Source organism: Acipenser ruthenus, chromosome 44 (genome assembly GCF_902713425.1).
Source record: "Acipenser ruthenus chromosome 44, fAciRut3.2 maternal haplotype, whole genome shotgun sequence".
NCBI classification, from domain to species: domain Eukaryota; kingdom Metazoa; phylum Chordata; class Actinopteri; order Acipenseriformes; family Acipenseridae; genus Acipenser; species Acipenser ruthenus.
This window is the reverse complement of record NC_081232.1, coordinates 1,150,426-1,164,203: the sequence shown is the minus strand read 5'-3', so window position 1 is coordinate 1,164,203 and position 13,778 is coordinate 1,150,426. Positions and strand designations below refer to the sequence as shown.

The window sequence follows — 13,778 nt, the reverse complement described above, 5'->3', positions numbered from 1 at the left end:
TTTAACGCACGACCCTTCGGTCAAGAGTCCAGAGCCCTGACCACTACTCCACACTGCTGCCCTCATTGCAGATATAACAACCTTTACACAATGTAAACAAACTGGACAGTCAACAATATCGACTTTTAGTTAACTGAAGTGCACAGAATTCTAAAATGTAAACTAAAACCTAGGAATTATAATTAAACAAGAACACGACTGTGGGACAGCTGGGCTTTAAACACTTCTAAAACAGTTACATTTTTTTTGTCTTCCAATTTAAAAGTGCATGCCAAGAGGAAACAAACGACAAACCAGAAACAGTGGGCAGGGAATGATACAACCAATCAGAGGCATGCAATAAAATTCTGCATGCCCTCATACACTATGCAGTCTTTAACGTGCTAACAAGTATTACACCGTTTTGCCCATTACGAAACAGCCGCTGTGTATAAAATAGCAGGAGAGCAGACGCGCATTTATTGTTGTGATATTCTGAATTACAGTGAAGATGTCTGGAGAAGGAAAGGGGGTATTCTAACAATGTAATACAGGCTGTATTGAATATCTCAAAAAAAAAAAAAAATTTGAATGCTTCTCATCCCTTAGGCTATGATCAAGTGTGAGTGGTTTTGACTACTGCATTTGTAAGTCATTCGGGGAGAAAAGGCGCAGGACATGCCGTCCAAATTCTACCAGTCAGCCGACCCGGCTGGACTAAAGAACACTGCCCGGTTCCATTGGAAGAAGGAAGGTGAACTGCCCGAAAGAAAAAAAAACTTTATTTTGCTTGTGCTTGTGGATTGCCTGGGAGTTGATATCTCAGAAATTTATTGTCAGCAGAGGAATAAATCGAGGAGAGTTATTTGATGTGACTATAGACTCCAGCTATTCTTTCAGGCACTCGTTGGATAAATGCAATGAGAAGGAAGACCAAGCTCCGAGATCTGACTACCAGATGGAGTCCCTGGTAAGGTTGAATTTTCGTTTTATTACAGTTCACATGCACATCACTCATGTGCCGGACTCTGCTCTCATATTTTTCCTGAAAAAGCATGTGGATGTGATTTCTGGTGTACAAAGGCTTAAAGATGATTTGGGCGTTTGGACAGCAAAGAGACAAGTACAAGATCTGCTTCGTCCAGACGCGAGTGGTTTTGATGGTTTTCAACATCCCCCAGCAAGTTTCTCTTTCGGAGCAGATAAGGGTTTCCTCTTTTTTGTAAAAAATGTCAGGGGTTTGAAACCTTGAGGACGGCTGTGGTCTACAGAGATGTAGAAACTGTGGTGAGTTGGGGCATGTGGCTAGGGACTGTAGGACGGGGCATTTGTATAAGGATTGTCCGGAGAGAAGGCAATCTTATGCCGACGTGGCTGCCGCAAGAGACGAGTGCCTGGGAGGAGCAGAGAGAGGAGTGGAGGGAAACTGTGATTTATGAGGTGGAAAAGATCCTGAGCCCCCTGCCAGCCAGCCCTGAGAGGGAGGTGGAGAAGGTGGATGGAGAGGAAGAAGTAGTGCTGGAGGTAGACCAGGATACAGGAGCAGAGAGTGAGGCAGAGGAGGGAATGGAGTTGGCTCAGGCAGCAGAAAGGAAAGCAAAAAAATAGAAGAAATTGAGAAACGGGTCCTCCTAGACCAGGGCTCAACTGGAGGGATTGAAACTGCTAATAGATTTGAGAGCCTTTCCAAAGATAGTGGAGCAGGGGACAAGGAGGTGCAGCTCTCTGACCCTGAAGTGGTGGACTCCAGTGGGGGCCTGCCGTCATTGGAGGTGGAAAGAGAGTCAGTTTCAGACTCCATTCTGCCCTCCAAAACAGCTGCATTGTTGGAGATTGAAGAGACCCCTAGACTTTTGGGAGAAAGTATAGAGAGGGATCCTTCGAGAGCTCCGCTTCCCCTTAGCCCAAATAGGGAAGCTATAGGTTCTATGCCATGAAATGAGAGGCCTTTATTGTTGATTTGGAGGGGTCAGGAGGTCTCACTAGTTGGGAAGGAGGAGAAGGTGTGGGTTAAGGGATATGTGAACTCATTTTCTTTTTCGAAGTATGGACCTGAAACTGTATTAAATGTTCAGGGTTTGAGGGACAGAGGGAAAAGAGCTGCTTTGTTTCTTTCCCTGAAATCACTGGACTTCCATGCCTGTTTTAAACAGGAATGTCACAGGAATTAAAGGACAAAAAGGACATTGAAAAGTTCACAGCAGAATGGACGGGGAGACTCTAGATGGAGTTTTGGCAATGTACATGCGGATGGGGTTGGGGTTTTGTTCAAAGGGAATGTGTATATTGAAAATGTAGTTATATTAATTCCTGGGAGGATAATGTATATTGACTGTAAGTTTGGTGATATTGGTTTAAGGTCAATTAATGTATATGCCCCAGCCAAGAGGAGTATGAGGTTAGAGGCATTTAAATGCCTACCAAATATTTTATGTTCCAATAGAAGAATAATTATGGGGGGTGACAAATAAGTTAAATGCTCTGTGTAGTTTGAATTTTGAATGTGCCACCCCAGCTTGCTCTGCGACGCTCAGCCAATAGGCAGGGACGGGACGTTTAAGAGAATTGTGGGATATGAGGGAGCGAGTCATAGAAGGAAAGGTATATTTCAAGGTTTTAAAACGACATATCCCACAACTACACAGATAGACACTGAGAATTTAACTTATTTGTTTTTAAACTACTGACTGTCTCTGTTGAACCGAATACTGTTTTGTTTTTAGCCATATTTTTATTTTCATCGGCAGACGCGCTCTGGATGCAAGTACAGTGCTGACATGTCATTTCCTAAAATTATATTAAGCGAGGTTTCCCGTAAATATGTAAAGAAAAAGGCAGTGTATATTTTAGCACTACTACAAGACCATGTACAGAATTAAAACGAATGAACTAAATAATAGTAATTGTTTTGTAACAATTTAATTGGTTTAAAAGGAAACATGATTATCCATAAACTAATGTTCACAGAAAAAAATTTCGACAAAAGCTGCCGCGAAGCGCTGTGGTTGAAAGTGAAAACGTTACCCACGTAACGGTTTTTCCTCCAGAAAGGAGAAATGCGGAAACGTCAATCTGTTAACATTTCTCTCATGAGACTGGGCAACCCTATCTTCACCTTTCAATGCGTTGGTGATCACCTAACGGACCCCATGTGTTACTCATGGGGGACCACACAGACCATTCCAATGGGTCTGATGTGTCTTGATAACGCCGAATCAATGCATGGATTACAGTCCGATCGGGTGGTCTCTGGAGGTAGAGGGGGTGGAGCGGGGGCAAGGTTATTGGAAAATGAACGTATCTGTGTTAGACAGTAAGGAGTTCAGAGATCAGTTCAGGGATTTGTATGAATGGTGGAGAGATTTAAAATGGGCCTTTAAATCAAAGAGTGAGTGGTGGGAGGGGGTAAAGAAAAAAGTTAAAGTGATGTGTCAGATGTATAGTAGGGGGAGGAGAAAGAGGGAGAGATATCTGGAGAATAAGATTCAAAGGGACTTGGAGAAAATGCATGAAAGAATGAATAAAGGGGAAGAGATAGACTGGGAGGTATATAGAAGTTTGAAAAGAAAGTGGAAACTTGAGGTGAGAAAAAAGCCAGAAGGTTTTATTTCAGGCAAGGGTGGAGAGGAGAGGGAAGGATGAAAAATGTTCAAAGGTTTTTTTTCAATCAATAAAGGAAAGGAAAATGACATCATATATAACTGAGATTAGGACTGAGAATGGGAAAACAACAGATAAGGGGGGAATCTTAAAGCATACTCTGGTTTTTTTGTCAAGATTTATTTAAAGAGAGAGATAACCAAGAAAAATAGAGTTTCTCTTGGAAAATATCGATAGGAAACTAAGTTGGGAAGAAGGGGTTAATTTAGACAAAGGGCTTGACTTGAGAGATGGAGAGGGCTATGAAATCTCTGAAGACTGGGAAGTCTCTAGGTAGTGATGGCATGCCACGGGAATTTTATGATTGTTTTTGGGATCTTATTGCAGAGGATTTAGAGGAGGTGTATGAAGAAATGCTGGAGAAAGGTTTTTTTACCTGATACTGTGAGAATGGGGATCATTTCTCTCATATATATATATATATATATATATATATATATATATATATATATATATATATAAACTGTTTGAAAAACTGGAGGCCAATAACTTTATTGAATGTTGACAATAAAATACTGGGTAAAATAATAGTGAATAGACTGAAGGGGGTAATGGCGTGTGACGTGTGGGGTGGTAGGAAGGTCTTGCGCCTTGAATTTACAATAAGAGATGTGCTGTTTTGGGTTAGTGAAAGGGGGACGACTCTGTGCGTTGAATATGGATCAAGAAAAGGCGTTTGACAGGGTAAGTCATGAGTTCTTATTTTTGGTTTTGAATAAGATTAATTTTGGGGAGAGATTTGTAGGTTGGATTAATGCTATGTATAATAAGGCATATAGCAAGGTGCTGATAAATGGGTTTTGGAGTAATAATGTGTGGCAAGAGGGGGGGGGGAGTGAGACAGGGGTGTGCCATGTCCCCTCTACTATATGTTTTATTTATAGTCTTTCGCAAACTTGATTCGTCAGGATAAATTAATGGCAGGGGTGCATATCCCAGGGAGTGATGGGACAAGATTAAAAATAAGCCAATATGCTGATGACAACACCTTGTTTTTAACCTCTGAAAGGGACATAGACAGGGCATTTCGGTGGATAGAGTTCTATAGTGAGGCTACAGGCTCTAAAGTAAATTTAAATAAATCTTCCTTGATGTACTGTGGGGGGTGGGAAGAGAGGAAAGATAGTAAGGGAGGGGTTGAGGTGTGTCAGAATGGGCTGAAGATTTTAGGGGTGCGGTTCTACAGAGAAAGAAGTGAAAAGAAGAATTGGGTTGAGAAATTACAAAGAGTTAAAAAAGAAACTTTGTATGTGGAGGTCTAGAAAACTAACAATCTCTGGTAGAGTAATGGTCATTAAAGCAGATATACTGCCAGCTTTAATGTATCTTGTTGATGTGTTTCCAATACCAGTGAGATGTAAAATTGACAAGGACAGTCAATACTAGCCCCTAAGTCTACCCCCTACCCCTAAACCTATTGTCTACAACTAACCTAATCTCAACCCCTAAACCTAACTGTGTTACTATTCAAGTAATGTTTTGTATTATTTCAACACAGCTTTTTAGCGCCCTCTAGTGGCTGCTACAGCCAGCATACATTAAAGCGCTTCCTCCAGACCTGCTCTACCTGTTGGGAGGCTAGTAGGTACCTACTGGCCCGTTCCTATGGGATGATTTTTGCTTGATAACGTCCCATTCAAATCGACTGATCTCAATCAGATCGGGTGACTCAGCTCAGGTTGCCATGGAGACACGCTGAACAAAATACCATTGTGCATTTGCGATAAAGCAATTGAAGAGAACATCAGGGGTAAACTAATTGGGCACGCGACAGTAAAAAAAAATAAAATAAAAAAATACAATGAATAAATAAATAATCATCATCATCATTACGTGCTGAGGGGAAACGGGCGTAGAGTCCTCTGTCGGCTTGGCGCTACGTATTCAGCTGTGGTTTGCATTAACAGCTTGCACGAGAATCGTCTCAATCTGTCTTCACTTCGGACACGGTTTTATGAAGACGAATGGATTCAGTTAGTCCCTCCAGAGTTCATGGGGCAGGAGCCAAGCTACCTGCAGCGACGTCGCCTGACTTCTAGGAGAGCCGTCCACTGTTAGGACCAAGCCCTTGGCAGGACGAGATCCGCATCATGGTGAAGTCACCGCCAGTTAGGTGAGACCGCGTCATGGTGAGGCAACCTCCAAGGCTAGGCGCACGGCACCCTCAGGGACATAGAGTTATTAAAGATTGAATACATATAGAAAAGGGGTCCCCGTCTCTTGGGGGATCCGACATACAAAAGAGGGGTCCCTGTCACTTGGGGGCCATAAATAGAGGCTCGAGAACCTAAAAGGAAGGAAGAAAAGGGGGAATTCTGGCTCGATGAGGTGAATTATAGACTTCCAAAGATGGGACGGAAACGCACCCCCAGAAAACCAGAAACGAGAAGAGAGCCTCATCTTATGAAGGGAGAGCTCCTACAGCGAGGTTTAGCAAGAATAAGCTTAGCCCCTCAGATTGTGAGGGTAGTGATAAATCATAAGATGCTAAAAGGTTGGGTTTGGCTGGGGGTCCCCTCTGACTCATGGAGAACCCTCCTGCTGAGGTAAAGGAAGCGGAGCTCAACCAAGGGGTGAAGAAAGTGAAATCAGTAACCCCCCACTGGAGACCGATGCAAAGGCGGTTGAAGAGGAGGAGGGAGGAGGAAGAAATCGAAAAAACACAAGACACTACGTAGGGTGTGACTAATGGTTTAAATAGGAAGTAGATTTGATTGATGATAGGAGATGAAAGGATAGGGTGGAGCCCAACTCCTGCCCCCCGAACCACAATAGGTTAACTTTGGCAACTGTATTTTAACATTTGCAAAATGCCTACGCTTAAGTATTTTGATACCCCAATGCATCACTCATACCCTGTTGCTATGACAACACACTGCACCCACACTGTGTGAGCCTTTACTGATATGAAAGCCCGTAGCTGTTCTTGAAATGGATACATTTTTCATTAGAGAAAGTGCTGACAAAAGGCATTCGGCTAAAAAAAAAAAAATCTCTGCAAAACATCGCACAAGAGTATATAAATTTAAATAAAAAATGCTTGATGAAGTGAAGATAGTGTAACTGTGCTGAATCACATCAGAAAATCAACTATGTCAACAACCTAAAAATGACTTAATTATTTATTATTTAAATGTTTTTTTAAGTAACTATATTACAGACTATATTACAGACTATATTACAGACTTTTCTTCCATGTTTGTACCACTGCCTGTTATTTTAAAAGGATAACAAAAAAATACTACATGTCATAAACGAATAAGAAATGACTAGGAATGTTAATTTCACTTCTATCTTAGAAAACAAGTTGTTCCTTGTCCCTTCATAATATTCAAATTTTTCAATCCTTGTTGATAAAACAAAGGCAACATTTTGCTTTGTTGCACACAGGATAAGACTGAAGCCCCTTTTTTTGAAAATGTACTCATATAAAACACAAAATAACCAAGAATAAACAAAGCACAATTTCCTGATTGGACAGTTTTCTTGAACCAAGATTGAGTGATATAAACGCTGTATTAAAAACAAAACTGAAACACAAGCTAAAACAGTTCTATTTGTCAGCTGGAAGTGTATTTCAAAGTAGCTCCATGGAAAACAAATTAAACCAGTACATTGTTATTGTGTCGCAGTGTTTCCTTGGCATTGATGTGGGGAATGTCAGCAACACCCGCTGTGGCAAAGCCTGTGTTTGATATCGCTACAAACAGATACAAGGTAAAGTCTTTGCCTTAGCACGGGCTTTACCGCCAGTCTTTCCTCTTCCAGCCATCTTCACTGTAGTTTACAATATCACAGCAATAAACGTGCGTCTGCTATCCTGCTGTTTTTTACAAACCGGCTCATTCTTGATTGGACAAACCAGTGTAATATTTATAAGAATGTTTGATGAGGGCGGGCAGAATTTCATTTGCTTTCACCTCACTGGTTGTATCATTCCCCACCCGCTCTCTGTAGTTTGACGATGTTCTGCCCTGTCCCTCCCCCAGCATTGTTTGGCTTTTGAATATTTTTTGGCATTTATTTATATTTTTTCCCATTGAAAGAGTATTTAAAAAAATACCATAAGTTAGCACTAGTAATTCTTATTTTGCTGGTCCTTTCAAGGGTTGGGTTCAATTTCAAGTGCATTTGCATTTAAATGCGATCAAGAAACGTACACCACATTTGCACTGGCATTTGCAAAGTATATGCATTTGGAAGAATGCATTTGTTTGATTTCAATAATCAACTGCATTGGCATTTACATTTTAAATGAAACTGCGGTGCACTCATTTGCATTTGTAAGATTTACAAGTATTTGCTTCACATTTGAATGCAGTTGTACTCAACCCTGGAAATAAAGTAGCTAAAAAATTAATTGAACAAATTGTAAAAACAGTTATTTAAAACCACGAGTTTCCCATTAAAAAAAATAAAATGACTATCATTTCTGAACTCAGTGTGTCACAAACCCCCCAGGTGAAATTATCTAGGAAAATCTGAAACGAACTGGCAACGAAATGTCCCTCGTGGAATGACCCTATACATCTATGCAAAAAAAATCAGATGGGTCAGTCCCAGGATTTAGATGTTAATAACTCAGACAATCAGGGTTAATTTTGACAAAGGGATCACTTCCACTAGACTGAGTCATCTTGTGATGGAGGCACAGTGCTACTGTTCCTAGTGAAGTGTCTGGATACTGTGAGCTTTTTCAACTGGGAGTGGAAAATAAAATGTGTCCTTTATTGAGCAAAGTGTTGACTGCTCCCCTGTGTGCACCCGAAGGTGTGACACCAGATTCCCTGCTCGAGTGAAACTCTTCCCACAGTGATCACAGCTATACGGCTTCTCTCCCGTGTGAATTCGCTGGTGGGCTTTAAGGTGGGATATTTGTTTGAAACTCTTCTCGCACTCCGTGCAGCTATAAGGTTTCTCTCCTGTGTGAATTCGCTGGTGGACTGTCAGTGCTCCTGAGAGGGTGAATCTCTTCCCACAGTGATCACAGCTATATGGTTTCTCTCCTGTGTGAGTTTGCTGGTGTCTTTTCAGGTCTCCAGACAGAATGAATCTCTTCCCACAGTAATCACAGCTATATGGCTTCTCTCCCGTGTGAATTCGCTGGTGGGCTTTAAGCTGTGATGCTTGTTTGAAACTCTTCTCACACTCGGTGCAGCGATACGGTTTCTCTCCTGTGTGAGATCTCTTTTGTATTTTGAGTTCTGCTGCTTGACTGAAATCCTTTGCACAGTCAGTGTAGCGATTCAGCTTCCCTCCTGTGTGCATTCGCTGATGCAATGTCAGGGCTCCTAACTGAGAGAAACTCTTCTCATATCCACTACAGTGATACAGCTTCTTTCCATAGTGAATTTGCTGCTGCGTTTTGAGATGGTGTAACTTCTCTCCTGTGTGAAAGCGATTGTGTCTTTTCAGTTCTGTAGAGGTACTGAAACTCTTTCCACATTCAGTGCAGCAGTACGGTCTTTCTCCTGTGTGAATTCGGTGGTGTCTTTTCAGCTCTGTTGAAGTACTGAGACTCTTTCCACAAACAGTACAGAGATGGAGTTTCTCTCCTGAGTGAATTTGTTGCTCTCTTTCAAAGTGGTCAGAACCCCCCTCTTCAATGGGGTCAGATTCAAGTTCAAGAACCTCCTCTTTAATGATGACCGGTTCAATTCCAGGGATCTCTTCATTAATGTGGACAGGATCTAGTGCAGGTGTCTCCTCCTCCCCTTCAATAGATGTCAGCTCTGTAGCCTGCTCTGGACTAGTGCACCATTCCTGGTCAAAGAGCTCCTCTTGAATGGGAACTGATTCTGCCTTTGACCCTTCCTCAGCATGAGGGAGAGCATTTCTCTCTGCAGGACCTGTGTCAGAGAGAAGAGTGAAACACTGTAAAATCTACATCATAAACTGTGTTCATTCTAGATTGCACATCCAGTAACCTGTCATTATAATGTGAGGAGTGCTACCCTCAGTGTGTTCTGGTGGATCCTGAGATGTATTTTGCTGATAACACAATATCACAGAACTGAAATGTTACTAAAATAAAATCATATGGCGGGTCCTGCCACAAAATCTAGGTGTTCAGCACAATAGCATTTCACTCAGAAATGTGTTTTCCTTGTTATCTACTAACATGCCTTTGTCATCAGAAACAGCTTTGCGTGTTTTACTTGCTGCTACTAGAAAGCTCTTCCTAGACGATGTTAACACCACTACTGTCATCTCCTTGTCTTACACAAGAATGTGTGAGTAAGTGTTGCCTCTAAACAATATTCTATTATCGTATTACTCAACAAACATAGTTAAAAGTCCACATCTCACATAGAAAATCATTTTTTGGCTTTGGGCTTGTACTTGGTTTACTTTCACAATGAGCAAGAAATTAAATCCCCAGGATCAATTTTATGGCACTAAGAGACGTAAAACTATCAATAGTTCTTGAAAATACCGACAACACACCGATGATGCATGAAGTTGGCGTGACGTCACTAGAGGAACACATACCAGGAGCAGAGGAGAGATATGCACAGCTTCCGACTGTAAAAGCGATCATTATGAATTTCTCCTGAGTTTTGAGTAGTCTGTATTACAATAAGGACAGCAGGAGTGTGGTGTGTAATGAAAGACATTGTGGGGAAGAAGAATAAGTGGTTTGAGGCTCGATTCCGAGCTGTTTTGAACCTCCAGCAGAGAAAATAACCACGCTGGCATGAGGAACGCGAGCGACATGCCCCCTTGTCTGCAGGTCGGCAATTCTAAATGTTGTTCTTGCATACAGTTAACCCCGGGTAGAAGTTCATTTATGGCAATTAAAAAAAAAAAAAAAAAAAAGTGTATTTCAATATTTGGTTTGTTGTACCATTTATATCTTGCACGTAGAGCTCTTCAACTTCATTCATGAAATAAACACTCATGCTTTCCCCGATTTAGTGAAATTAAATAGGCACGTAATTATTATTATTATTATTTCTTGGCAGACGCCCTTACCCAGTAATGTGCATATGAACATTACCTTAAAAGATAAAATTGAAAATCGAAAGCTTACCTAAAAAAGCTGGATGAGTGGATTCATTCTTTTGATTTCTGCATCAGAAATCTTGAGCACGCAATGTGTTTGTACTGGTGTATAGTATTCTGGCATTATTGATTTTATTAAGTCAGCAATATGAAAGCCGTGCTCATGTTTATTTTCTTTGGGTAGTTTTGGGCCACTGAGTTTAATTTGATAATGGTTTATTGTATAATAATAAGAATAATAATATCTGACGTCTGAAAAAACAAATGCAACACTTGCAGAGAACTGATTATGTGCAGTGGATAGCCTAGTAGTATTGAGCACTAGTGCACAGGGTTAGAAAAAAAGAAATCTATGGTAATCATTTTTATGCAAGAACATAAAAAAAGTTTATGAACGAGAGGAGGCCATTCAGCCCACCTTGCTCGTTTGGTTGTTAGTAGCTTATTGATCCCAGAATCTCATCAAGCAGCTTCTTGAAGGATCCCAGGGTGTCAGCTTCAACAACATTACTGGGGAGTTGGTTCCAGACCCTCACAATTCTCTGTGTAGAAAAGTGCCTCCTATTTTCTGTTCTGAATGCCCATTTATCTAATCTCTATTTGTGACCCCTGGTCCTTGTTTCTTTTTTCAGGTCAAAAAAGTCCCCTGGATTGACATTGTCTATACCTTTTAGGATTTTGAATGTTTGAATCAGATCCCCGCGTAGTCTTCTTTGTTCAAGACTGAATAGATTGAATTCTTTTAACCTGTCTGTATACAACATGCCTTTTAAACCTGGGATAATTCTGGTTGCTCTTCTTTACACTATTTCTAGAGCAGATATATCCTTTTTGTAACGAGGTGACCAGAACTGAACACAATATTCTAGGTGAGGTCTTACTAATGCATTGTAAAGTTTTAACATTACTTCCCTTGGTTTAAATTCAACACTTCTCACAATATATCCGAGCATCTTGGTGGCCTTTTTTATAGCTTCCCCACATTGTCTAGATGAAGACATTTCTGAGTCAACATAAACTCCTAGGTCTTTTGCATAGTTCCGGTCTTCAATTTCAGTATCTCCCATATGATATTTATAATATCTGTATGAAGTGTCTTATAGATGCAGCTATTTAAAAATGTATTGTTGATATAAAAGTAAATGGTAAGAAATTGTTTAATTAAGGCTGGTAAAATAATAATAATAATAATAATAATAATAATAATAATAATAATAATAATAATAATAATATTGTGGTTTCTAAATGGTTCTGCTGTTGTCAGGGGAAAATGAATCAATGGTCACTTACTTGATGACTGTCTTTGTGAACAGTTTTCTCTGTAAAGGTCTGTAAACTTGTGTACCAGTGTCTTACTAAAGAGAAAAATAAAAAAGTGTACCTGTCAGAAACCAACAAAGGCTTTAATCTCCTTGTTCCGTGTTCGTTGCATTGTGCGCTGACGAACTCGCTGATTTTACTTTCAGGGAATACTGTACTTTTTGGTTGTTTTGTTTTCATGCAATGCATTCCCTTGCGCCTGTCTGAGGTGAAATGTTTAACCATCGCGAAATAGAACTGTATGTATGATCGTTTTGTTTATGCCATAGACATATGCATGCACGTTTATAGTTTATGGTTCGTGTTTTCCGCAGGTGACGTCAAGATTCGAAATCAGGGCTTTTTGGCGGAAGCACTCAAAACATGCACACATATAAACACTATTATAGTATAGTTTAATATAATCAGATTGTAATGTGAAATATGCTTTACATGGACTTTAAGCAATTACTAACAGCATTACAGTTGTGTGTACTGAGTCTTAATTGGATACAATACCATTCAATAAATTGATTAGCATGTTTTTAGAAATGTTTGATTGCAGTTTGGCAGCTTGCTTTATGTCCCACATCATGGTAATAAAACACATCCTCGCACTGAAAGAATTACAGCACAAGAGACACTCAGTTCAGTGCAGCCCTCTTTATCTACGGCTTCCCAGGAGTACCGAGTGCAAGTGCAGCAGTATTATATGGACGAGAGAGTCGCGCCAATAGGATACAGGCAGCAGTCTGTACGAGGTTTCTTATTACAGTACCAGTAAGAATCCCCTAAAGGCTGCTGCCAGCAGTTTATCCCATTCCTGAAGAAAGCAATGCGGCTATATTAAATATCTGCTTACCTTCCACTGTGTGTCTCCATTCCGCTGTCCTCGTGTGGACCAATCTGTGCTCTTCCTGCTGCAGCTCGGGGACATGAAGGACATCAATGTCAACCCCGCAGTATTGTTCATTGGTGTTTGTGAGAGATTGGGTGAAGTTTTTATCGCCAGTGTTCGTGTATTCTCCGTCTCGCATTGCTTTCAACTCGCTCTCCGCTATTTCCAATCGCAATCTCACGCTTTCAAATTCTTGGTCTCTTTCGTCCAGTCTGAGATTGAAAACTGCACATTTACTGTCCACGAACTTTGCTAACGCAGACATGACGCTCAGCACAGCCGCTTTCACTGCAGGCTCGATAGCAGAGGCGAGTTCTTCCTCAAGGAGAGACGCGGAGGATGCGCAGATATCCATCTCTTCTTTCATTTCAGAGACGCGTCTCACTCTCGCCTCTTCCATTAATACAAACACAGCGGCTTTTCTTATGCTCCGGGGAAGACTGTCTATACTGGAAACCTCGCAGTCTGCTGTTATCTTTACAGAACTATCAGCGATCGTCTTGAACACGAATAGTTGTTGATTAAACTGAGCACAGCATGTGAACGAGCTGCGCTCTGAAACTGCGATAGCGTGTCTCCTCTCACCCACAAGGACGATGTACTTCCGTGTTATTATTTACAGATTCTCGAGAGCTGAGCATGTATCAATCTAGCAGCCAGTCTGTTACAGCGCTGGCGCCACCTACCGAACACCTCCCAGAGGTACATGGAAACCGTTTGGGTTGTTTGTCATGAAATCAGCAATACATGGCAGTCTGCTACACTCCTCCGTCCAGGTAGTTTTTCAGGCAGAGGTACATGGAAACCGTTTGGTTTGACTTAAACTTTGTTTTAAACAAATTACATAGACGTTTAAATATAACACCTTTTGGGCCTTTTTCAATGTTTACCCATTTTTTCACAAATGTTTATTTGTTCAATAAACATAAATTATTCT

The 13,778-nt window shown here is 40.8% G+C and overlaps 1 protein-coding gene across 1 annotated transcript; it reads right to left on the bottom strand.

Moving 5' to 3' along the window:
* Positions 1–7,987: 7,987 nt before the first annotated feature.
* On the bottom strand, positions 7,988–13,444 carry LOC117398856 (zinc finger protein 180-like). Its single transcript, XM_033997948.3, has 2 exons — positions 12,806–13,444; positions 7,988–9,488 (listed from the first exon to the last, which is right to left on the bottom strand). The coding sequence occupies exons 1-2, from the start codon at positions 13,239–13,241 to the stop codon at positions 8,305–8,307; spliced, it is 1,620 nt and encodes a 539-aa protein (XP_033853839.3). The 5' UTR covers positions 13,242–13,444; the 3' UTR covers positions 7,988–8,304.
* Positions 13,445–13,778: the final 334 nt, after the last annotated feature.

What these genes read in the sequence shown, in the direction of transcription:
- LOC117398856 (XM_033997948.3), bottom strand. Translation starts at nt 13,241, where the DNA reads ATGGAAGAGGCGAGAGTGAGACGCGTCTCTGAAATGAAAGAAGAGATG. An exon ending in ATGGAGACACACAGTGGAAG is followed by an intron (nt 9,489 to 12,805) that starts GTAAGCAGATAT and finishes TCTCTGACACAG; the next exon opens with GTCCTGCAGAGAGAAATGCT.